At 43.2% G+C, this 27,216-nt stretch overlaps 1 protein-coding gene across 1 annotated transcript in view; it reads left to right on the top strand.

The window, feature by feature from the left end:
- Positions 1–26,853, top strand: part of P3H2 (prolyl 3-hydroxylase 2) — a 216,715-nt gene extending 189,862 nt beyond the window's left edge. Inside the window, exons 8-15 of the mRNA XM_068281207.1 lie at positions 2,653–2,741; positions 5,920–6,047; positions 9,612–9,707; positions 15,425–15,575; positions 21,440–21,557; positions 22,202–22,277; positions 23,728–23,868; positions 26,217–26,853. Of these exons, the coding sequence (XP_068137308.1) occupies positions 2,653–2,741; positions 5,920–6,047; positions 9,612–9,707; positions 15,425–15,575; positions 21,440–21,557; positions 22,202–22,277; positions 23,728–23,868; positions 26,217–26,318 (901 nt within the window). The 3' untranslated portion in view covers positions 26,319–26,853. The remainder of the gene's footprint in view (positions 1–2,652; positions 2,742–5,919; positions 6,048–9,611; positions 9,708–15,424; positions 15,576–21,439; positions 21,558–22,201; positions 22,278–23,727; positions 23,869–26,216) is intronic.
- Positions 26,854–27,216: the final 363 nt, after the last annotated feature.

Below are 27,216 nucleotides of genomic sequence, written 5' to 3' on the forward strand. Positions count from 1 at the left end.
AATGACAGACAGCTTTTCACCAGTAAATGCATGTAATAACATAAGAGACACACCAGTTAATGCACATAATGACAGACAGCGTTTCCCCAGTAAATGCATGTAATGAGAGACAGCGTTTCACCAGTTAATGCACATAATGACAGACAGCCAGTGTCCCCAGTATATGTAGCCAGGCGTATAGCTGTCCCCAGTATATGTAGTCAGGCTAGTGATGGTGGGCTGGGGGCCCCAGGGCACCTCAGGCCTGGCTGGTGGTGGTCTGGAGGCCTGAGACCTGGCTGGTGGTGGTGGGCTGGGGGCCCCAGCGCAGCTCTGGCTTGCCTGGTGGTGGGCTGGAGGCCCCAGGCTCAGGCCTTGCTGGTGGTGGTAGTGGTGGGATGGGGGCCCCAGGGCAGCTCTGGCCTGCCTGGTGGTGTGCTGGAGGCCCCAGGCTCAGGCCTGGCTGGTGGTGGTGTGGGGTGGGTTGGGGAGTAGAGGGGAGACAGAGAGAGAGAGGGAGGGAGGCCCCAGGCTCAGGCCTGGCTGGTGGTGGGCTGGGTCTGGGAGCCCCAGGCTCAGGCCTGGCTGGTGGTGGTGAGGGGTGGGTTGGGTAGTAGAGGGGAGACAGAGAGAGAGAGAGGGAGGCCCCCAGCTCAGGCCTGGCTGGTGGTGGTGAGGGGTGGGTTGGGGAGTAGAGGAGAGACAGAGAGGGAGGGAGGGAGGCCCCAGGCTCAGGCCTGGCTGGTGGTGGTCTGGGCCTGGGAGCCCCAGGCTCAGGCCTGGGTGGTGAGGGGTGGGTTGGGGAGTAGAGGGGAGACAGAGAGAGAGAGAGAGAGAGGGAGGCCCTAGGCTCAGGCCTGGCTGGTGGTGGTGAGGGGTGGGTTGGGTAGTAGAGGGGAGACAGAGAGAGAGGGGGAGGGAGTCAGGCCTAGCTGGTGGTGGGCTGGGTCTGGGAGCCTCAGGCTCAGGCCTGGTGGTGGTGAGGGGTGGGTTGGGAAGTAGAGGGGAGAGAGAGGGAGGGAGGCCCCAGGCTCAGGCCTGGCTGGTGGTGGGCTGGGTCTGGGAGCCCCAGGCTCAGGCCTGGCTGGTGGTGAGCTGGGTCTGGGAGCCCCAGGCTCAGGCCTGGCTGGTGGTGGTGAGGGGTGGGTTGTGGAGTAGAGGGGAGACAGAGAGAGAGAGAGGGAGGCTCAGGCCTGGCTGGTGGTGGTCTGGGTCTGGGAGCCCCAGGCTCACATGTCACATCAGCATCACATCACATGCCCCCCCCCCCCCCAAAAAAAAGGTTGGCTGCCTACCCCACGGTAACCCACCTCGAGTCACTAGTAGTGACACAGTCTGGTCTGGTCTGGTGTGGCTGGCTGCACTGAGTCCACGGTGCTGCTGCTGCTGCTGCCACCTACAACGGCTGTTGGTTGGACAGAGCGAAAGTGGCAAGCTTCTCTCTGAAGCTGTGCGAGCCAGGCGAAGGGGAGACTGAGCGCGCTGCACACTACGTGAGTGTCACGTGACAGACGTCGTCACGTGACGTGACTCAAATTTAACTGCCCCGAATGTCCCCTTCCCTTGCGGGCTGCTCTGACTGTGCCTGGCTGCACCTGTCAGTATAATTACAGGCAGGGACGTCTGACAGGCCAGCCCTCTTCCTCCTCCTCCTCCTCCTTCCAAGTTCCGACGTTCTGAACCGCGCAGCCACGGCCCGCCGTGGGGGTGGCTTTAAGGGGGGCTAAGAGGTTGACAGCTGGGGCTTAAGCCTGGGTAAGCCCCAGTGTGGCGCCGCCACTGGTAGTAAGTCCTCTTTGCATTACAGCTCTTGGTTCCATTGCATGGCAACCAGGTTTTCTGTTATGTTCCATCTATACTACGTAGCCCGTAAGCCTATATACAGCATACAGTTAGATAATAGGACAATACATTACAAAAGTAAAAGGGTGGAAGTCATCAGCCAGACCTCAGAAGAAGCAGCAGTATTTAGAGGTGGCCCGTCAGCTGCTTTAGTACCAACCACTAAAGATTTAAATGTGACATCATCTAAGCAGGAACTCATTGCCTGCTATTGGCTGATAAAACCTCATGATATAATGACAGGCACGGTCTTTACTGTGCATGCCCGAACTATCACCTAGTTCTAAGAACTGTCATCATGTTCATTTGTTTAATGTTCTTGTGAGAATATTTTCATAACAATGGCTCATATTTATGTTGTTCGTCGCCAGCTAGTCTGGCCTCTGCACTGGATAAACTCTTTAACCTTGGCTGGTTTTGTGTAAGACACAAAACCATGTTCCAGTGTTTTTACAAATGCTGCTTAAAGGGAGACTCTGCAAATCAAGTCTTTTAACTAAACTCAGTTAAAGTAACTGAGGCCTACAAATTCAATCATATAATACTTAAATTTTTACAGGGATAAGTCTGTAACAGAACAAAATGTGGAAAAAAGTGATGCGCTGTGATTATTTACCAGTTGCACTGTATGTCACTACTGTGCCTCTTTAATATGTTGTATCTTACATGACGTTCTGCAGTTTGCAATTAATAGTATATAGAAAGAGACTATATTTGTGTACCACAGCAGTTGCGGAGTAGGCAATGTCTGTAAGGTGCTGTCACTGATACAGCTTATAGTGTAGCTTTACTTCTATCAGTATTCATTAGCTTTCTTTCAATATCCAACAGGGTCCCATCTGTGACAGAACTGACTGATGTCACTGGACTTTTAACTGGAAAAAAGGCAGTCCAGAAAATTGACAGAGAGCTTAGAGAAGGTATGTATATATGTTTATAGCCTAAAGCTTTGTGAATTATTAAAAGTAAAGTAAACTGGAAAAAAGTCATATTTACACTCATAATATTAAATTATTGCATTTATCATGACATAACAAATATATTATAAAAAATATACTGTGTGCAGATAAGCAATATCGTCAAAAGAAAGTTGTAACTTTACTTTTAGTAGATCAAATGACACAACATTATCAGTGCAACTCAAATCATAGTGTAATTAGAAAACTAGGCATTAGGCCCGTTTGTTTATTAATGAGCACAGAGTGTTGTGGCTCCACTCGCGGGCACGCCCTGGCTCAAGCGTCTGCCCGCGGCCCTGCCCATCTGAATGGCAGTGGGATGCAGGTGGACACAGAAACCTGCACTTTTATTAAGTTTGACGCTTGCTGTGAGAAAAGGAAATTAAAATATCACCTCTTTGCAACCATAGCAAACTTATTATTATTACTATTAGTAGTAGTAATAATGGTGGTGATGGGGGTAGTATTAAGTAGTAGTAGTGAGTGCAGTAGTAGTAGTAGTAGTAGTAGTAGTAAGTGTAGTAGTGGTAGCAGTGGTATTAGTAGTAGAAGTAAAGTTTGTATGCAGCACCATCTTTTGCAATGCTGTACAAAGTGAGGTACAAACATTGGTACATACCTTGGTGTACAACCTAAAAAGATAGATAGATAGATAGATAGATAGATAGATAGATAGATAGATAGATAGATAGATAGATAGATATGCAGTGTCTAACAAAACACATGGCAATTACAAAACAGTGGGGGATGGAACCCTGCTCTTGCAACCTCACAGTTTAATTACTTGGCAACCTCTGCCACGCTTCTCTACGCCCTTTTAAAATACACCTGAGTCACAGGGGCATAGATAAGCGACTTTATTTCCCCACTGTGTGCAATCGCGTGCATGCACGTACGTGTACGCGTCGGACACCCATTGATCCGTGATTGGCTGATGTGAACGTGTTTACAAAACCAATCAAAGTGCTTGCAAATTTGAATGAGCATTGCCAATACCAATGGCAGTGCTCATTCATTCAGAATGTTTATAAACATTGTCACCAGTCACTTTGCTGTTACAGTTACGGAGATCACTCGTGAGAGGATCTCAGATAACTAGAACAGCATTAGTGAGTGATCAGCATCAGTGAGGTTTTTTTTTTTTTTTTTTTTATAAATTATACCCCCATTAAGCCCATTAACCCTTGCCTCCCTGAAATGTGAAAATTGCTGTGGTTTTTAGGTGAAAAACCCTGTGGTTGAGAAGTGGTTTAGAGAATAGAAAAAAGTTTAGGCAGTGAGGAAGCTATATGTTCACATACTTCTACATGAGAGTTTACGGGATCTGCATTTTCCATGTTCTTGTATGGGGGGGGGGGGGGGGGGGGGGATATACCTTAATAGTATACTACAGTTATCCATAGTACCCCGCCTGTAATTAAAAATGTATTCATGAAACTCCCTACCTAGGATATGTAGTAACAGAGATTTCATCACAACCCCAAGGTTCCTGGCTGTATTCCCAACATGTAAACAAAGGAGCACTGATGGAATGTGCATACAGCTCCCTCATCTGGTAGCACATCTAAACATTCCAGCATAGACATAGCTCCCATAGAGAACAAAGGGATGTATGCACTAAACAGCATTAAGCAGAATTCACATGCATAAAGTGTTGTAGAGCGTAATGCATTGCATGTCATGTATTGCATTCTGCTCTACTCATCGTGCGGTAAGACCTTATGCACGTTAGTCTGCTTAACGCAGTTTAGTGCTTATACCCCAAAGAGAGCAAGGTGTCATACTGAAGCAAGTAACTAGAAATAACTTTAGGGCTGCACAACCCATTATAAAAGGTATCCACACTCTACTACTAAGTGCTCAGAATCTACCAGACAAGCAGTGCCGCTTGTATGTTTATGTGACAGCCAGGGGCCATGGTAGTAATAGTTACATTACCTATCTGCTCTGCTACTATCCCAATTCAGTCAGTGTTTGCCCATTGTAATATCTTTTAAATCCCTGATTTACATTCTGACCTGTATTACATGGTGACATTTTTACTGCTGGCAGGTGATGTAGCAGCTGAATGCTGTTTTGGCAGTTGCAGACAGCTGTAAACAGCTATTTCCCACAATGTAACAAGGTTCACAGACAGGAAACTGCCAGGAGTACCACGGTCCTCAGAGTTTCTTGTGGGAGGGGTTTCACCACAATATCAGCCATACAGCGCCCCCTGACGATCCGTTTGTGAAAAAGAAAACATTTCTCATGTAAAAGGGGGTATCAGCTACTGATGGGATGAAGTTCAATTCTTGGTCACGGTTTCTCTTCAAGCACTACTTTCTACTGTAGTGCAGCACACTACTTACTGTAGTACAATAATGTTCAAATAATACTCATGAGGGTACCACAGAGTGTTCCAATAACATTACTTTTGTGTAGACTGAGGGGATTGTAAGTAATCAGCAAAAGTTGGGTACGTGTAGAAATGTTATGCTATTAATGGTATACCTGAAGAAGCCCTGTGTTTAGAGGTGAAACAGCCAGTGCTGTGGAAGGTGAATAACTGGGGTTGGTGCCCAAACCCTCACATGCAACGTCCTGACCATAGTTGCTACATGTGATCAGCATAGCATCGTAGAGTACAAATCTTCCCTTTCTCTTCTGTGGAACCTGTACAGGTGCTTCATATTGTTGGGCACTTATGGCTGTGTTGTGTCACACTGATGACCACTTGTATAGGTTCTTACTATTCCCTAACCTGTTATGAATGATTATACTGAGGCCAGTGATTACAGACAGTAGTCTCTGATCTGCAGTGATGATCCTAGGACCACTATAAAGTACAGTACTACATCATGTTGTACCTTTGCACTGGCCTTCTTTATTAATGAATTTTTTGTTCTTCCATAAATGAGTTAGAATACAAACAGTGAAGCATATTATACAGAAAAGTAAAGCAGAAGGTACATGGCTACAAATGTATTGCACTTAATGTGACATTTTTATTTTATCACAATATGGTTTCATAATAACACATTGCCCTCTGGTGGTCACATTATGAAACAAGCAGTACTCTGGTTTATGTCTCATTGCGGTTTTTAATTGGTATAAATGTTCCTAATTTCAATAACCAGCAAATCCTGTCTTATTTCAGGGGGTCCTCTGCTGTACGAAGGAGTGCAGCTTGTACACAATTCAGAGTATCTTAATGGAACGCAGAGGGTCCAGTTAGATAATGTGTTATCAGACGAGGAATGTGACGAGCTGCAGGGTGTTGCCAATGTAAGTAAACCTCAACAATAAAACTAACCTTGATCCAGTTGTGGTTTTTGCATGTATATTTTTTCCAGGCCACTTTCATACTTACCGCATTGTATCACGCTACAGAACTCTCCACGGCCACAGTTCAGTGCAGTGGCTATTAATGTCTAAGAGACATGCCACTGTACCCGTGGTGCAAAGTGATGTGACGGAAGTGGTCCGGCTGATGCAGAGTTTGCAGCGCATTGCTGCATGGAGTACATGGTAAAGGAAGCAATGGAAGTCAATAGAAATGCAGACATTTGTAAAGTTGGTAGCGGTGAGGTGCGCATGCGCAGATGGGGAAAATCAGGTGATACACTTCCTGTCCGACAGTGTGCATGTGACTTAGGGGTAAGACATTTCTGGCGTCTGATGTCATTGGGTAAAATGTTCTAGGGGGGGGGGTCACTATGATTTCCTGTCGGTGCTATCATACTGCAGGGACCAAAGTTCATGTTATGGCGCCATGTGCCACCGTAAGCTCCTATGTTGTGCGCCAATCACACAGCACAATACTGTATGTGAAAGGAGTCTAAAGTATATAGCCCGATACACAAGAGAATAGCTTTCATTTAAACGCATTTAAAAAATGAAAAAGTCAATACCAGATATACAATAGAATCTTGTTATAGTAAACTCTGATATAGTAAACCTCTGGATATAATAAACTCAGTCCTCAGGTCCCAGCAAATGCATCTGTATAAGTATACAATGTATGACCAATTCTGAAATAGTAAACTTCTGATATAGTGAACTTCTTTTCCCGGTCCCTTGGAGTTTACTGTAAAGGGATTCTACGCTACTGCATTTTGGAGTTCTGGTTTCTATCTAACGTAGGGTTCTTGGAAACAAGAAAGGTGGAAACATTTACTTATAGAATCACTGCAGGTTAGAATGAAACATTAAGAATTTCCTTAGGAGCCGGCACTAAAATATTTATTTTAAGTGGTCACATGCGCCGCCTGTTTCAGTTTACGCGGCTTCCACAGATCTCTAAGCTTTATGGCACACAACTTATTATAGGTACTGCTTTGATTCTTTTTAATGAGCGCTAGAAGAAATGTTATTTGCACAAACTAAGTTATGAAAAACAGAGAAGACTGCTGGAGTCCCGACTCCTTAGCTCCTTCTTTCAGGATGGATTATGCTGATTCATTCTTATGAATAAAATGTGGTATACACCCAGACAGACATGAAGGTATTTTTGGTGACAGAAATCTGTCAGAATGTAAGTGAATGCAGAATACTGGAGCAAGACACGTATCTATAATATGCTTACTTGTGCGGCACATATTTGGCCTCTCCTGGACCTGACTCTAGTGGCATAGCAGTAAGGGATTCAGTGGCTTCAATCGCCCCTGGGCCTCTGGATCCAAGAGCCTGCCCACCTAAGACCCTCCTTTATCTGTTGACCCAGCTTTTTAGTGCTAAAATTATTCATATCTGTATATACAGTACTTTGAATGGAGCTAGTCATTAACCACTTTACCCCCAGAGGTGCGGATTTCTCTATCCCTTTTTCCACCCTGTTACCACCAAGGGACTGAGAAATCCGCACCTGACGCCGCTCCCGCCGCTGTCCGCGCTCCCGCTCGCTCGTCCGCGCGCCCCCGTGCTCGTGCACGCCGCTGCCCGCTCGCCCGGAGATCAATGAACGGGAAAAATCTTTCCCGTTCGTTGATCTAAGCCCCCCGCAATGATCAGCTGCTTCTATGAGAAGCAGCGCGATCATTGTGAAAAAAAAGTTTCCCAGCCTCCCTGAACTTCCTGGAACTTCCTGCAAGTGTACTTCCTGTACGCTTGCAGGTCGCATAAACAAAATCTTACTGTGGCCATCTTGTGGCCAAATAGTAAAACTACACCCTAAAGCATTTTTCATATACAAATATATTAGTTATACACTAAAAATTAACTCATTACCTCCCACACTCCCCAATTTGCAAAAAAAAATGCACCTTTATTTCCAAATAAAATATTGGCGTCAAACATTGTGATAGGGACATAATTTAAATGGTCTTATAACCGGGACAAATGGGCAAATAAATTTCATGGGTTTTAATTACAGTAGCATGCATTATTTAAAAACTATAAAGGCCGAAAACTGAAAAATAATACATTTTTTTCCCACATTTTTTCCTATTTTCCCATTAAAACCCATTTAGAATAAAATAATTCTTGGCATAATGTCCCACCTAAAGAAAGCCTAATTGATGGCGAAAAGAACAAGATATAGTTCATTTCATTGTGATAAGTAATTATAAAGTTATAGACGAATGAATGGAAGGAGCGCTGAAAGGTGAAAATTGCTCTGGTGCTCAAGGGGATAAAACCCCTCAGTTGTGAAGTGGTTAAAGGATACCAGAGCCGAAAGGGTTATTAAAAATGGGGGAGCAGGCATGTATTAGATGCAGTCCTCATATGCCCACCGCTCCCTCCATTCTCCTTTGCCCCTCTCCTTGTTACCCTAAATCGCCTCCACAGCTCAATCCAGGTCGCCCAGGTCGGGCGGTAGTGGGCAGGCGTGCATGGCTAGGAACGCTCTGCTCATGCGCACGACAGCACGATGATGTCATTGTGAGTAAAATCTGCATAGTAGTGCCACTGCTTGACCTCCAATAGCCTTACCTAATATTTTATCCTAGAGACTTAAGGGCCCGATCTCACCTGAGCGGGAATCGCGCAATTCCCGCTCACTGCAAATCGCTAGCGGTTCTGCAAAAACCTCTACACAATGTAGCGAGTGGCAGTGTTCTCACTGCTGCGGTTGCGGTTAGCGATAACCGCAACCACGCTGCATGCAGCGGTTTACCGGCGACGAGCGTTACGCGAGTAGCGATCGTGATTAGCGTGCAAAGCAAGCTAATCGTGATCGCTCCAAAACCGCTGCAGTGTCCAGTGATTTTTCTGCGCTAATCACGGGAAAATCACTCCCGCAAAACGCCGGCGGTAATCTCCGGCGTTCTGCGATTATAAGTGTGAACAGGCCCTAAGAGCAGAGATCATGCAGGTCTTCTGGATTAGTTGTTTCAAGCCCATGTGCCTTTCTACCGTGGGGAAAAAAAAAGAAAGAAAAGAAAAAAAAAAGTATTAGTTTTAATAACTTCCTGCAAAATGGACATTTTAAAAATGTCCTGTTTTGGCACTTTTTAGTGCAAATAGGATGTTTTATTAAAAAAAAAAAAATTGCAGTAGCTACAATCAAGATGACACCCACGGCTGGCGCACAGGGGGAATGGTCCACGCGCAAATGCCATTATATATTGTCAATGGGCAGGAGGGAAGTGGTTAAAACATGAGCAGTGAAGTTCAGTGATTGAGTTGATGTTCCTAGCAATAACTGGAATGTGGGATTCTGGGACAAAGCCCAGGTTACACTATCATTGTTCATGACCTCATCCATTTTGTTTTATTGATTATACCTATAAAGAAATCATACTCATTAAGATGTTATTATTGGAAATAATTATTTTGAATAAATGAGGATAGAGTAATCGTGAATGTATATAGTGTTGCTTTGCTTATCTCAAACACTGTGTTTTTCAGTCTATAACTCTGGCGGGGGATGGATACAGAGGAAAAACCTCACCTCATACTCCAAATGAAAAGTTCGAAGGCGCCACAGTCCTGAAAGCTTTAAAAGTAAGTTAGCTCACAGTAGGAGTACCACAATTTAGTGTATACAGTATCTAACCTATACTGTGGGCACCTACCTATCTAACCTATATGGGGGCACCTACCTATCTAACCTATATTCGGGGTACCTATCTATCTAACCTATACTGGAGGCACCTACCTATCACCTATACTGGGGGAACCTACCTATCTAACCTCTACTGGAGGCACCTACCTATCTAACCTATACTGCGGGTACCTACCTACCTACCTATCTAACCTATACAGTGGGACCTACCTATCTAACCTATCCTGGGGGAACCTACCTGTCTAACCTATACTGGGGAACCTAACTACCGTATATGCTGGCGTATAAGGCGACTGGGCGTATAAGACGACCCCCAACTTTTCCAGTTAAAATGTAGAAGTTGGGGTATACTCGCCGTATAAAGGTGCGTACACACGCACTATGGCCGCCAACGACGGGTCCGTCAGACCCTCCCGCTGGGCGGACGTTCATGCGACGGTCGCGCGTGTGTACGCGGATCATTCAGAAACAGCCTTATCAGTCCGCCGACAGTGCGTACACAAGCGCTACTGTCGTCTGAAAGTCCGCCCAGTGGGAGGGTCTGACGGACCCATTGTTGGCGGCCGCAGTGTGTGTGTACGCACCTTAACCCCTCAGTAGGAGTGCCATGTGTCACTTGTCAGGCCTGGTCCAGGTGTCAGTGTCGGGTGTCAGGCAGAGTTGTAAATACCTCATCCTGCCGTCATCTGGTGAATAGATTGCGCTCTTGTGTTTAAAATAACTTCTTGTAATCGCTTCTGGAGAGCAGCTGATCGTGCGATTAGCAGTGCAGCTTCCGGCGTCACCTGACTGGTGACGTGTGCGCTCCACTGATTATGCTCATGCTGGGTTGTATTGTGGGGCGCACACGTCACCAGTCAGGTGACGCCGGAAGCTGCACTGCTACTCGTGCGAGCAGCTGCTCTCCAGAAGCGATTACAATTAGTTATTTTAAACAAGAGCGCAATCTATCTATCTTTTTACCAGATGACGGCAGGATGAAATATTTACAACTCTGCCTGACACCCGACACTGACACCTGGACCAGGCCTGACAAGTGACACCCGGCGTATAAGACGACCCCCGACTTTTCAGAAGATTTTTAAGGGTTAAAAAGTCATCTTGTATGCCGGTCTATACGGTATCTATCCTATACTGGGGGCAACTGTACTAGCTACCTATATTGAAGGCACCTCCGCCTCCGCTGCACAAGCAGGTGTGGCTTGCCGGTGTACGGGGTCCCATAATCTCCTACTGCCCAGGGGCCCCATGAGTTTTCAGTCCACCCCTGATGGCAATGGTAGTAACTCCACACGTGTCAGTGCTTAACATGTTCTGGGGGGTTAACTGGCTGCAGAGAACCACGACATGTTGTGTCTCAGCTCAGCCGTGGCTGCATGTAGATATGTTCCATGGCGGTGACCCCAGACCACTGACGGCACCAAGCGCGACCAAATGCCCAGCCAGTGCAAGAGCACAAGGGGGTGAATTCACCACCTTAAAGGGAACCTTAAATGAGAGGGATGTGGATGTTTCCTTTTAAACAATACCAGTTGCTTGTCAGTGCTGCTGATCTCTTTGGCTGCAGTAATGATTGAATCACACACCTGAAACAAGCATGCAACTAATACAGTCTGACTTCAGTCAGAGCACCTGATCTGCATGCTTGTTGAGGGGCTGTGGCTAAAAATATTAGAGGCACAGGATCAGCAGGAGAGCCAGGCAGCTGGTATTACTTTAAAAGGAAAAATCCATGTCCCTCTCAGTTTAGGTTCCCTTTAAGCTGCCCGTATGAAAGACTCCTTAATCTCGACATACACCTATCAATAAAATGCACAAATAATTACATGTACTCTTTTATGCAGACAGAAGCAGCTAAAGTATCCTATTCAAGGGTTAGTTTCAAAATGTCCAGGGTAAATTTCAAATTGAGCTCAAATTAATTTATTAGTTGAGCTGCGGCTTGTCTCTAATCTGATTGATCTAATTCAGCCTTTCTCAACCTTTTTACCTTGGAGGAACCCTGTAAATAACTTTTGGATCTCAAGGAACCCTTGCAAACAATTTTTAGGTCTTGAGGAACCCCTACATTTATTTTTCAGGAGGCATGGTCTTTAAGTATGTTAGGCTGCTAATTTCACTCCTATTACACTGCCACTCATTATACTGTCTCCTGACCCCCCAATTTAGTGCTTCTTGTTACAGTACCACCTATTATAGTGTGCTCTATTGTACTTCCCCCACGATGGGGTAAAATGCCAAGGAACCCTGGTTGAGAAAGCCTGGTCTAATTGGTTGCTAGGGCAAAGGACAGTTTTCAGACAAACAAAAAAGGTGCAGTACAGTATTTCTTTTGGCCAAAATATTAAAATATTTAGAGTGCCCCCTGCTGCTAACAGCACTGAAAAGATCATTTATTTTAGCAAAATTTTCTGTCAGCTTGAGACAGCTTGAAAAAAGCCGTTTCAACACCCTGGGGAGTCCCTAAACAATCCGGCTGGCCCAAATAATTGTTGTTTCTCTAATCAAGCTTTTATTTTTACGAGTGTGGCAATATTTTTGAAGTCTGAAGGAAGCACATGTTTTCTCGCTACACATTGTGGGCAGTTTATGGGGCTCCTGTGCTCTGCACATTGAGTCTTTACATGCTCTGTGAGTAGTGACAGGAAGAATTGGATTATCTTTATATATATATATAAATATACCTTTGTATATTTCACATTAGGATCTTATTAGGATGATTTTTTTTTACCACAATACCAAATACAATTTACCACAAATTACTACAATTTACCACAATACCATGTTAACAATCTACTAACATGTTCTACTAACCACAATAATGTATGATATCACAGATGAATAAAATCCACAATAAAACTTGGGGCAGAAAGTGCTGAAAAATGTCATTTTCAAGATATAATAGCTCCTCTTCTGCTGGCATGGTTACTGATCTGGATCCCCCACTTCACTTAGTTTCTTCCATCTAACAAGACTTTTTTTTTTTTAAAAATGATAAAGTACTTGTCTGCACACAGCCACTGACCTGCCATCTGCTGCAGTAAAGTAACACTGTTACCAAGTGGAAGAGCCTGGGAATAGGGGGATTTCAGGCAGCCATGGCAAAATATGAAGAACTATCAGTATTTCTGAGTATTTTTCTTTTCTCTTGTTTAATTATTTTGTTTTGTTCTGCTTTACATTACTAAGCTAAGAGCAGCAGAATGTCTGCTATACAGGTGCTATACAGGTTCTTGTAAGTACACTTGAAGTGAGTGAGTTGTGGAGGCTGCCATATTTATTTCCATTTAAAAATAGACCAGTTGCCTGGCATCCTGCTAATCTCTTTGACTGCAGCAGTTAAACAACCTGTCCTTGCCCTTTGGCTGCAGTAGTGTCTGAATCACACACCTGAATGAATATCCAGTCAGACTTTAAATCAGAAACACCTGATTGATGCTTTTTCAGCATCAAGCTAAAAGTATTAGAGGCAGAGGATTAGCAGGATACCCAGGTAATTTGCATTGTTTAAAAGGAAATAAACATGTCAGCCTTCCAATCCCTCCCACTTCAGGTGTTCTTAAACGGAACCCTATAGTGAGAGGAAAATACAACAAATGTAATACGAGAAATTAGTGTTAGGCATGACATTAGGTGTAGGCATTAGAAAGGATTTGAAGTGTGTGAGGGAGAGGGGTGTTAGGGTTAGGCATGGGGAAATATGTAACTTTAGCTTAGGAGCTTGCATTGGGGAAGGTTAAAATAAGGCATTAGGAAAAAGAAGGCCGATCGAATGGCAGATCGATAGGGGAAGAGTGCTGGAACTTTTAAGGAAAGTACAGTCGGACTCGGAAAGCCAACTGTGGGAAACCAGTAAAATGCTAGTACTAAGTGGTTCTGCCAGCTATTGGCCTCACCTGGTCCCCAATATAATAGGCATATGAATCAGGCACATGCCTGCGGAGTGCTGGCATAGTAAGGGCATACACTATACAGTCTAATGCCAAATAGAGAACCAGTGACCCACTACAGGATTCAAGATTCAAGCACTTTATTGTCATTGTGTAACACAGCAAAATTACTTTTCATGACAGCCCCACGGTGAACATAGAGAACATTATGATAGTAACAGAGGTAGAAATAGAAGAATTATACATGTATGTCAGGTATTTCAAATACTTAAACAATTTGTACACAGTGTTAACCAGTTCCAGATTTAATTACTGGCAGATCAGGGGCATATATATAAGCACTGTTTACTTACCGTCGCCAATCGCTATTCCCGCGCCATTTCTGCCGCATCCCCGTACTTCTGTGATCAGGGCATGAGAATCAATTAATTCTCAGCCCCGATCACTGTGCCGTTATGTATGGGAGAGATGCATTTCTCATTTATAACCCCAAGGAAACTGTTACAAACACTTTTGTTCCTATCTGCTGTAAACAGCAGACAGTGAACTAAGTGTATTGCCATCTTGTGGCCAAAAAGTAAAATACAGCCAAATACACCCAAATATACCATAAGATACTTTTACATTAACATTTTTATTAAATATTTATTATTTTTTAACCCCTTCCGCCCCTACCCCATAGTTACCAAAATAAAAAAAATTACAACATTAAAAAAAACTACATAAATAGTGACTTAGGGACTTTTAAATATGTATGTTATTAGGGTATATTACTGTTGCTTTTGTAAATAAAAGCTTATCATTATTTCCATAGTATAAAAAAAACCCACTAAACTGAAAAAAATACACCTTTATTTCCAAATAAAATATTATCGCCATACATTGTACTAGGGATGCAATTTAAACGTTGTAATAACCGGGACAAATAGGCAAATAAATTATGTCTGTTTTGTCTACAATAGCACTTTTTTTTTTAAATTACAATGGCTGAAAGCTGAAAAATGATGAATTTTTGCAATTTTTTTCTTCTTCTTCCTTGTAAAATGCATATATATTAAAATAATTCTTAGCAAAGAGTATTGCCCAAAGAAAGCCTAGTTTGTCTCGCAAAGAATAATATGCAGATCGTTTTAGTGTGATAAGTAGTCATAAAGTGATTGGTGAATAAATAGGAGAAGCGTTATGTGAAAATTGCTCTGGTCTTGAAGTGGAAAAAACCTTTGGTATGGAGGTTACTTCAGAGAAGCTTCAGCGTTTAACAAGTTTATGGTGGATGGGATAATGATGGTTTTCAGTCTGTTTGTATGCGGATTAATGTAAAATGTCTACCTGATGGCAGGAGCTCAAACAAGGTGTTTGCAGGGTGAGTATTGTCCTTGATAATGTTTTTGGCCCTCCTCATACAGCGAGTCTTATACAAGAGTTCCAGTGATGGTAGCTCAGTGCCAATAACGGCTTCTGCTGTTTTAACAACTCGCTGCAGGGCTTCAGTAGCAGCCGTGGTGCAGCTGTTGTACCAGGCCGTCATGCAATTGGTCAAAACACTTTCTATAGTGCATATATAGAAATTAACCAGCAGCTTCTATGCAAGGTTAGCACTCCTTAGTTTTCTCAAAAAGGATTTTTTTAATATGTTAAAGTACACCCTCCATACTCCTCATAGCGTGAGCAAGCCTTGTCCTTTAAGTTCACCTGCAACATACAAAATAAGTAGTATTAATGTATGATATGTTAATATTACTCATAGATCTTTTTTTTCTTTTAAGTATGGCTATGAGGGTCGTTTGCCAATGAAAAGCGCTCGACTGTTTTATGATGTGAGTGAAAAAGCTCGACAGATTGTGCAGTCATACTTCATGCTGAACGCTACACTGTATTTCTCTTATTCGCACCTTGTGTGCAGGACAGCCCTGCAGGGTAAGTAAGGTCAAGACATTTCCAGAGCTATGCCAGAGTTAGGGTTAATGTGTATTTACTAAATTAATGATTGGCTGCTTAATAAATCTATTATACCTTAGAGTAAACCTGAGGCTCGATTTACTACAGTTATCACGTGTTAAAGCTTTTCACATGCAAACGTGCACGTAAACCATTGTGCGCGCGTGTTGCGCGTAAAAAGTTTAGTGATCGCGTGATAATTTTTATCGCACGTATGGCGTTGCGCTTCACTTTTCAAGTGATAATTGCGGTTAAGCAGATAGAGTTTGGTACTGAAATCAGCAATGGTGCTGTGAAACGTGAGTTAATTCAATACGGCATAATTCATTGCGCGCGATATTCTTTACGCGCAGTGTGTAATTTAGTCTGTTGTTTTCAATTGGACTATGGACACTGTGTGTGTATAAAAGGGTTTTTTTGCATTTTCAAAAATAACATGACAGAATGACACTGCAAACTTAAATAAATAAATAAATAAATAAACATAAGGGACCCACACAAACCAACAACACTTACTTGCTCAGTCGCAAACCATTCTGAAGTAGGTGGTCATAAGTAGAGTTGTCCTGAACGTTTCAGACGCCGACTTATTCGCACGAACATCGGTGGTTCGCGTTTGCGTCGAAACGCGAACTTTATGGCGAGTTCGACCCCTATACTACATCATTGGGCTAAAACTTTGACCCCCTACATCACAGTCAGCAGACACATGACAGCCAATCAGGCTGCACGCCCTCCTGGAGCCCCCCCCCCCCCCCTATATAAGGCGGCTGCGTCGGCCATGATCTCACTCGGTGTTGCTGTAGTAGTGAGAGAATGGAGAGGAAACTGCTGCAGAGATAGGGAAAGCTTAGTTAGGCTCTTGTAGCTTGCTCCTAGCTGATATTTGTTGTTGAAAAGCACCACCAAAACAGCTCTTTTCAGAGCTAATGTTCTTGTGAAGTTTTTTTTTTTTGTGCCACTGACACTGCATTATACAGCCCTGTGTGTCGCAGCTAGCCCTTGTTAATTGCTATACTGTGCAAGGCCCAGCACATTCAGTGCCTACCTTTTCATTGCACCTGTGTGTGACAGCTGCACATTTGTAATACCAATCCGACCGTGCATACCTGTTCATGTGCACTGCACCTGCGTGATACTACGCAGTGTTATATACCAGCAGTCACTGCATAACTGTTCACTGCACCTGTGTGTGTGACAGCTGCACATTGTATTGATACCATAAACTGCATACCTGTTCACTGCACTTACGTGACAGCACGCAGTGTTATATACCAGCAGTCACTGCATAACTGTTCACTGCACCTGTGTGTGTGACAGCTGCACATTCTATTGATACCAGTCACTGCAACCTGTTCACTGCACCTGTGTAACCACACATTGTTGTACCAGCAGTCACCTGTTCACTGCACCTGTGTAACCACACATTTTTGTACCAGCAATCACTGCAACCTTTTCACTGCACCTGTGTAACCACACATTGTTGTACCAGCGGTCACTGCAACCTTTTCCCTGCACCTGTGTAACCGCACATCATATTGGTCAAGTCAGTGCATACCTTTCACTTCATCCCCCCAATATGGACAAAACAAGAGGCAGAGCCAGAGGCAGGCCACCCGGCAGGTCTTTTTGAGGTCGCGCTGTCGTGATTTTGTGCGGCCCTCGTCGACCAAAGTACAGTGTTCAGAAGAAGGCATGTGCCATCAACCCCCAGTATTGTCAGGACGTAGCTGACTATTTAACACAGAACACCTCATCTTCCTCAGCTTCGGCACGGAAGCGTGACATATCTTCCTCCTTCTGCTCTGATTCTGGCACCCCACTTAACACTCTGTTGGCAGCCATAACCAAAGTACCATCATCCCAGGGCTCAGCGGTGTGGAAATTTTTTTTGTATGTCTGCCTCAGATGAGAGCAATGCCATTTGTACTCTCTGTCACCGAAAATTGAGCCATGGAAAGACCAAGACCCGCGTAGGAACCTTACGAAAGGCACACGATTACAAAGCACAAACTGCTGTGGGATGGCCACACAAAAGCAAAGCCACACACCGCAGTGCAAGATACCATCACGCAATTATTTCTCAAAAAAGGTGATACCCAAACTGTACCGTGATGTTGAAAGGCAAGTGGTGTCATCTCTGGCACACAGCGTTGAGTCAAGGGTCCATCTGACCACGGATGCCTGGTCTGCAAAGCACGATCACACCTGCCCGAAGACAGTCCCCACACACAGCATCTCTACCTGCACACCGTGTGACTACCTGCCTCAAAACCAAGTCGGTCCCTACAAAGCATTTCTGCCTGCAGGCTGCTTGACTGCCTTCTCTGCCACCACCAACAGGGTCCAGGACTGTCACTACACAAACAGCTGTTTGCGGTGCGTTACACAGTGAGTTTAGTCTGTCAGTGTGAAGCAGTACACTAATTACACTGCCTGATTGATGTATACACATGCAAGATGTTTTAAAGCACTTTAGGCCTCTAATTTAGCAATAAAATGTGATTTCTGCCCTTAAACCCTGGTGTGCCTAAAATCCCCTCTACAGGTGTTAGACCCCTTGAAACATCTTTTCCATCACTTTAGTGGCCACAATTAATGTTTGTAGTTTTGAAGGTTCGCCTGCCCATTGAAGTCTATGGCAGTTCGAAAGTTCGCATGTTCGCAAACTTTTTTCGAGTGTTCAGGTTCAAGGTTCATGAACCTAAAATCGGAGGTTTGAGACAACTCTAGTGATAAGCAAAGCTTTTAAAGGCAAAAAACAGCTGATAAATGTTAAGGAGCAATCATTATTATAAACACACGCATCATTGCATTTAGCGTGTTTCAAGCGGATCGCGTGATGTGCTATGTGCGGTTATAACGTGTGATCTGCATTCCAATCGTGTGATCTGCAGTGATATCACGTGATACTGTTGTTTATCATGTAATATCCCGCCTTTGCGCGCAAAGTCAGGGACGGATCTGGGGGGGGGGGGGGGAAGCGGGTATCTTGCCCCAGGCACAGTTTGTTGAATTCTTAAAAAGGCGGCAAAATGAATGGCAGTTTAGACGCCAAAACCTGACCTTTAGGCGCCAAAACTTGACCTTGCCCCAGGCGCAAACCTTTATGCTCTTGAAATTGTGCATAAAAGTGCTTGTCACAGTCATGATAAGCGTTGGCACACTTTACTGAATAATGAACTAATGAGATAAACAACTGTAAATATACACAACCGTATTCTATATAGAACTTTCCTGGAATCCCTTAGTTGTATTTTGATTTCAAAGGTAAAAATGTAGGTTTAAAGTTTTAGCCACCTCCAGTCAATGACAACCGTTACCGTTTTTAAATGTTAATTCAGTTCCCATGTAGATAAATCTTAAACCACTCAACTTCATTGTACTGTACTGTACTGAGACGTGTTTCTGAGCCTCACAGGGGTTCTATGATCTATAACTAGTTATCAATGAAAGTAATGGGGCTGCTGTAATCTGTGGAAAAAGATAGTTCTAAGTAGGACTGGGACTATACATAAACATATTTATCTGATCACGTTAGATGTCACTTCAAACGGTTTAGAGATCTGTATAATTTTATGGTTATATAGCTATTTCTAATTCAGCATGGTTTATAAATACAAAATTAACATTTGCTTTTATTTCAAGGTCAGGGATCTCTCACCCTTTTGTTTTCTTAGAATTTGTTATACATTTTATTCATGTTACTTTTGTCAATGTAATGACCAATTCTCTATTTTGTTCCAATTCTGTATTTTGCATTGTCTGTATTATTATGTACCCCATGTTTGTTTCTTACTTTGTACAGTGCCACAGAATATATTGGTGTTTTATAAATCGATAATAATAATCTTATTTTCTTATTTACGGGATGGGTGAGACTGAGGCTTAAGGTCACTTATACTAATGCTGGCCACACAAAAATATATTGTAATACTTTTAATGTTATTTGTTTCAAAACAATTGCAAAAGAATTGAAAGCATTGAAAGTAATTGACTGAATCTATAAAACTAATAACTGATCGTCTTTAGAAAGTGCAATTACTATATTTTTCAGACCATAAGACACCCCTGACCAAAAGACGCACCTACGTTTCGAGGACAAAAACCAGGGGAAAAAATATATTAAACCGGGGTTGTCCAGGGGCATCTTGTAGATTTTCTCCCCCCAAACCCCTCCAATTATTATGTCCCCTTGTACCTCTTGTGTATGCCCTATGCCCAACACACACATTTACAGCCTTTGCTTTGGGATCAAGGTTTTTATCAGTTGGGCACCCAAGAAAAGATGTGGTTACAGCATCTTATATGTAGACCCTTAAGGAACACGAGGGCTTTGGGAAATTGCCTAGGTTGCCCCTATGGAAAGGCAAGCCCTTATGCTGGGTACACGGTACGATTTTCCGTGTGATAGATGGTTCAGATAGATAAAATCCGTCATGTCTGATATTGCTCCCGATTGTTTCCGCGCTCGATTTCTCATAGCGGTGAATGGAAAAAGATAAGAAAAACGAATGAACATAAGAGTATCGAGCGCAGAATCGAGCCAAAAAACGATCGGGTCACAAAATTGCATGAAAAACGTAACATGTGTACCCAGCATTAGCAAATGGAGACCGAGAGCCCAATATAGTGTAGTATGTTTTGGAAATTGAGGTAATGGTGAAAAAGTAAGTAATATACTTACAAACCTGGGTTACCCTTTAGGCAACCACTGAATACGCAGGTGGGGAGATTAGGCCTGTCCCCACTCAGGGCTAAGATGTCGCTCTCTGTAGAAGGAGAAGAAGAGGGTTTTTCACTCTTCCACCAAGGGTGGATAATTCAATATATATGAAAATACAGAGGCGCCAAAAGAGTAAAATATTCTAAAAGTTTTAAAATTGCTCAGGTGGCGGTGGTGGCCCGGCAGCACCCAAAGACAGACACGATGCTGTTAATTGAAGATATAACAATTTATTCACATACTCCCACGGACGGGATGTTTCACGGGTAGCATCCCGCTTCATCAGGCAATAAGAAACTGGAGTATCTCACAGCGTGGGGTCCAAAACGTGCTTGGCACCTCTGTGAATAAATTGTTATATCTTCAATCAACAGCATCGTGTCTGTCTTTGGGTGCTGCCGGGCCACCACCGCCACCTGAGCAATTTTAAAACTTTTAGAATATTTTACTCTTTTGGCGCCTCTGTATTTTCATATATACCCAGCATTAGAGATATACTTTTATGTTGTAGAGTGGTTTAGGAATTTAAAGGGAAGGTTCAGGGAGGGTGGGTAAAAAATAAAAATTAATTTCCACTTACCTGGGGCTTCCTCCAGCCCGTGGCAGGCAGGAGGTGCCCTCGCCGCCGCTCCGCAGGCTCCCGGTGGTCTCCGGTGGCCGACCCGACCTGGCCAGGCCGGCTGCCAGGTCGGGCTCTTCTGCGCTCCAAGGCCCGGAACTTCTGCGCCCCACGCCGGCGCGCTGACGTCATCGGACGTCCTCCGGGCTCTACTGCGCAGGCGCAGTAGTTCTGCGCCTGCGCAGTAGAGCCTGGAGGACGTCCGATGATGTCAGCGCGCCGGTGTGGGACGCAGAAGTTCCGGGCCTTGGAGCGCAGAAGAGCCCGACCTGGCAGCCAGCCTGGCCAGGTCGGGTCGGCCACCGGAGACCACCGGGAGCCTGCGGAGCGGCGGCGAGGGCACCTCCTGCCTGCCACGGGCTGGAGGAAGCCCCAGGTAAGTGGAAATTGATTTTTATTTTTTACCCACCCTCCCTGAACCTTCCCTTTAACATTCTATCTGTAGCATTAAGATCACGTATATATTGTCTTTTACTGTTTGTTTGATCTTGTGATTAGGTCAGCAGGACAACAGGAATGATTTAAGCCACCCTATTCATGCGGATAATTGCCTGCTGGACCCTGAAGCCAATGAATGTTGGAAAGAACCTCCAGCCTACACATACCGAGATTATAGGTATACACATCTCTGTTGTGTGAAATCACGGTTATTGTACAGGAGAAGATGCTAGGAGCTCTGAGGGCACATGCTTATGTAGTTCACCACATCCTCTAGCACCATTTAAAATAAATCCATAAAAATGCCTAACAAGAAGGGCTTGTCTTCTCATCTGGGTGGAGGGAACAGGACATTTTGTGTTTAGAACTGAATACTCCTAGTATTGTACATGAACTATCTGATGTGTATTCATGAGAGAGAATCACTTTATCTCTGAAAGACACATTCATAATGGTATCCTTCACTACATACTATAGACATTTTCAGACAGACATGGGCGTGGTAGTAAATGCCAGGAAGTACTGTTTGTCCCTACAAAATGTTATCTTTTCAATCAATTTGTTAAGAAACGCTGAATATACTGTTTTAGCAATAATCGTGTATGTGGAGAACGTTTGCAGTACATTGCATTATAGTGTAGGTGTTCATGTAGGTACATCTCATTTACTTTATTTACTCAATTACAGCTTCTGCTTTCAGATAATAGATGTTTAGATTCCTGTGGGCTATATATTGTTTGTGTCTCCATGTGTGTGAAGAAGGTTCACATGAACGTGAACTCCTGCATGATGGAACACTGATGTTGTTTTGTCTTTTTACAGTGCACTTTTGTATCTCAATGGGGATTTTGATGGCGGGGAATTTGTGTTCACTGAAATGGATGCCAAAACTGTCACGGTAAATCTGTTCTATGTCTTTTTCTCTTGGTGTCTCTTCTGCTAAGTGTAGAAATAGATACTGTGGAAGAAATGCTGCACCAGCATAACAGTCCATTAGTGAGAATTACTGTAAAGTCACAAACATAAGCAAAGCCAGTGTTTATTGCACACATTGCTTACATCATTTGTAAGTTATTCAATAGAGGTCAGCATTTAGTTGTGTTGTGTATCTATCCATATAAATCTGGACAAATTTGCTGGTAACATGCACAAAGAAAAGAACCTACAACCATCTCTAACGCATGTGCCGTAGGAGGAGGCATGCATGCGTTGTCTGGAAAAACACTTCAGGCATTATTTTTCTGTATGGGCACACACATGTGCAATTGCTCACATTTGGTGAAAACAGCCCAACGATTTTCATTGTGTTTTTTGTCACATCTAATGTAGATTTTACACACTTACAGTGTCCGGAAATCGGACACAGTGGAAATTCCGAGACTTCTGCATCTGACAACAATAAATTAGGCCCACTTTTCCTGAGCACGTTGCAGCAACGGTGTCAGGTCTGGACACTTCCTTCTTCAGACTGCACTTCTCTTTACATAGATATTCCAAAGAATTTTAGTCAGGGCTTATGTAAGGCAACTTCAATCGTCTTAAATATTGTTCTTAGTCAATATTACTGCTTTTAGCTGAGTGTTTTGGCTCATTTTCTTGTTGAAAGATGTGTTAGACGGAGCTATCTGATATTGACCCATACATTTCACTTCAGAATGTCTTGAGAGTTCACTATATATTTTTTTTTTTTTTGGGGGGGGGGGGGGGGGGGGATTGACACTGGTTTTCTTGCCTGGGATGACAAAAGGGCTGCTCACAGGGTTTATTCTGGTTCAGGGATGTGTGCATACTCAGTCAGTGAAAGCATGAAAATATATGTATGAATTACTACCATGTATGTTCTATATGCACTATATGCAACAACTGCTTATTTCATGTATTCCTAAACTGAGCCTCCCCTAGATCCAAGCCATTTTGTGTTCTTATTTTAAATTGATTATTTGTAATATCCATAATTTGTGACATACAAATATGAAATGGTTATACAGCAATAATGTCACTGCATACTGAAAAATCATTCTCTGTCTCCCTCTGGTGGATATTTGTGTAAATAACAATACTGTGTGTCTGGTATGTACAGTTACTGTATCTCTGTGTACTGTGCTGGGAAGCATTGACTATACCTGAAAGTGCTTTTACAGAGATGATAAACACCATTTTAATACCCTAAGAAATGAAAGTCAAAAAGGCTGATCCACACCTTGTAGCCTTCCAATGTTAGGTCACCTTTAGAGAACATGCCAGGTCCCTGCTGAAGATGTTTGGATGTCTCTGGAATTGTCTTAGTACATTAGGTCTACTAAGCCACAATGTGCAAGAAGTATAACATGTTGTTTCTGTTTCTCAAGGCTGCCATAAAGCCTAAATGTGGCCGTTTGGTTGGGTTCTCTTCAGGAGGGGAGAATCCTCATGGAGTTAAGGCTGTAACCAAAGGACAGAGATGTGCTGTAGCACTTTGGTTTACATTGGATCCATTGTACAGAGAAGTGGTGAGTCTCACAGCCCCAATATCAACACACACACACACACACACACACACACACACACGCACGCACGCACGCACGCACGCACGCACGCACGCACGCACGCACGCACGCACACACACACACACACACACACACACACTCTTTCTATCTCTCTCTCTCTGAAATCCCTGAGGTCATTTGGTCAGCAGGTGTGTGCTGCAGCATGACTTTCTATGACTGCACCATGCATGACCCATGACGCTCATCTCATGTTAGTGGCCAGATAAGATAAGTTGAGCAAATGTCTTGTGCACAGAGGCTGTCTTGCAGAAGAGTGTTTTAGTATGTACACCTTTATTGAAGCCTGCACATGCCAAGCAACCTCCTCAGATATGTAGGAGTATCTCTATTAACACTGGCCCTTATTCAACTCACTTTGTTTCCTAAGTTTTCTTTAACATGATATTTTAACACCAAATTAATAAAAAATGCTTTTTAAGCCTTCAGCAAGCAAGAAAATTCTCAGACCAACTTTGACAGCGCTTTTCACATCGTTTTTGGTACTTTATCAGTTGCAGAGTGCTGAAAAGTTATTTTAAACGGGAGATGAAAATTATCTCCAAGCAGACAACTTAGGAGAAAAAGTGAATTGGATTGGGCTCACTGTGGCCTATGTACAATTTATCTCCTGAGTTTTTTCTTAGCAGATAATTTTTCATCTTGTATTTAAAATACATGTCCAGCACTTTGCAATTGAGTACCAAAAAGTATGTGCAAAGGTACTATCAAAATTATTTTAAATATTGCCTTGCTTGCCAGTGGTTTAAAAGGCATTTTATGTACAATTTGGGAAAATATCACCAAGGAAAAGACTCAAAAGATCACGTCTTAATTGTGTATGTGATTTCCAGGCATTCCTTGTTTTATTTAACTGAAGTCCATATTTAGTTTTGTGTATATTTTATGAACTGTATCGAGCCCAAGTATACCTTAAACCCATCAGAAGCCCCCCTGGGGTACACATCCAGCATGCTGAGAACCCAGACAGTAGAATTCCAAATGACAAACTGATCTGGACCAACCGACAAGCTGATTTGGCTATGAAGAAAAACTCAAGGCCCCCTTAGGGCCCTTTTCCACCAGCGCGTTTGCGCTGGCTGAATCGCAAAGTCGCAAACCGCTAGCGATTTTACAATCGCTACGGTTTGCTTTTTAACATAGGAATCGCAGTAGGTCATTTCCACTACCGCGATTCGTTTTTTACCTGAACGCGAACGCGCGGCGGAGCGATATTTGCCGCGATTTTGCTATGCAGTGCATAGCATAGCAAAATCGTGGCCGCAAAACGTCGGGGAATCGCCGGTTTTGCGATTCAGCAATCGCTAGCGTTCAGCGTGAACGCTAGCGACTGCAGGTGGAAAAGGGCCCTTAAGGACATGTAACGTTTGTTTGAAGTTATTGCTGCCAAAGGAGGTTCAACCAGTTATTAAAGCATACGTCCAGGGAAAATAAAAAACTAAAATCCACTTACCTGGGGCTTCCTCCAGCCCCCTGGCAGCCGTCATGTGGCCTCGCCGCAGCTCCGGTGGCTACCGGTCTTCTCCGCTGCAGAAGCTGACCTCGCCAGGTTGGCTTCCGGATCGGCTCCTTCTGCGCTCCACCGATCCACCTCTGTCATCATCAGCCCTGCACTGCGCAGGTGCAGTAGTTCTGCGCCTGCGCAGTGCAGCACTGATGATGTCAGCTGTGTAGCGGTGAAGCACAGAGGAAGCCAACCCGTATGCCGACCTGACGAGGTCCGGGAGCCACTGGAGCTGCAGTGAGGGCGCAGGATGGTTGCCAGGGGCTGGAGGAAGCCCCAGGTAAGTGGATTTCTGTTTTTTCTTTTCCCTGGACGTATCCTTTAAATCCAAGAGTTCACATACTTTTTCCACCTGCACTGTGAATGTTTACATGGTGTGTTCAATAAAACCATGGAAACATTTAATTATTTGTGTGGGATTAGTTTAAGCAGATAGTGATTGTCTATTGTTGTGACTTAGTTGAAGACCAGATCACATTTTATGACCAATTTGTGCAGGAATCCATACAATTCCAAAGGGTTCACATACTTTTCCTTACTACTGTAGATTGTTTCGGTGTGATAAGTAGTAATAAAGTTAAAGGAGCGCTGAAAGGTGAAACTTGCTCTGGTTTTAAGGGGAAAAACCCTTGGAGGTGAAGTGGTTAAATTGTGGTCAAAATTATGTTTACAAATAAAAAAAAAACTAAAAAAACCTATGTTAATTCAGAAATTTTTTTGTATTATATTGTTACACTTTTGTACATAATATCCAATTTTGCATGATGTAACTTGTTGATTCTATCCCAAGGAGAGGCTTCAGGCAGATGAAGTCATCCGGACACTGGATCATGAAGGCCCCACACACGGAAGAAGTGAAGAATTGAATATCAATCCCAAGGATGAACTATAACAAAGACTATTTATATTAAAATATTTATTAATAATTAATAAACTTATTAGAACAGTTTTATTTTTGTACAAAGCATATTGTATAATTTATATAATGAACAGAAAGATGAACTCCCAACAGTACTACTTTCCCTATTTTATTTGTATTTTGTACTTGCATTGTGTTCTGGAATTTACTACTGAGCATTGTACTGTATTGCTGTAGATAAGAATTTTATTATTTTATTACTTGCCAGTAATATCCACTACACATCAATGCTTTCTACATGATAGGATCCATAGTCCTCGTCAGCTCTGCACCCCTGTATTCTGCTACTGGAAGCACACCTGCAGGGATGTAGCTTGTCTAGGCTGTTATTAGACTGGTCAGTGATTTATGTATACTATGCTGTAATTGAGTCTGTCAGTGTGTTTGGCTGCTCTTTTATTTATTGACATATCTGTAACTTCACTCTTCAGTATGATATTTATTTTTACAGTAAGGGAATACAATGATAAATTACTTGCAAACTGAGAAATAAATTAAGAAACCAAAATACGGTATGTTTTTCTTTTTTTTATGTTGACCTAATTTATTTAATAAATGTGTGGTGGGAGATTTGTCTCAATGCTGATGATTGGCATTAAGGCTACTGAAGCTAAAAATTAGATTTGACCTGAAGTAGCCCTCCTACATGGGTGGGTCGGCCTCCACTGTTGATTGCCTCTTGTTACCAGCCTCCCCGGGCAAAGGAACTAGTGGTGACCAGTTTTACTCTGTACCTTATACTAACACATAAGAAACCGGTACAATAACAAACAGTGTTTAATAAAATGTACTGGCAAATAAAAACAAGTGAAACAATGACTAGCAATAAACACATAAGTGAAACCAATCCAACACTAATAAGGGCCTGTTC

This window comes from Hyperolius riggenbachi, chromosome 4 (assembly GCF_040937935.1).
Source record: "Hyperolius riggenbachi isolate aHypRig1 chromosome 4, aHypRig1.pri, whole genome shotgun sequence".
NCBI lineage: Eukaryota > Metazoa > Chordata > Amphibia > Anura > Hyperoliidae > Hyperolius > Hyperolius riggenbachi.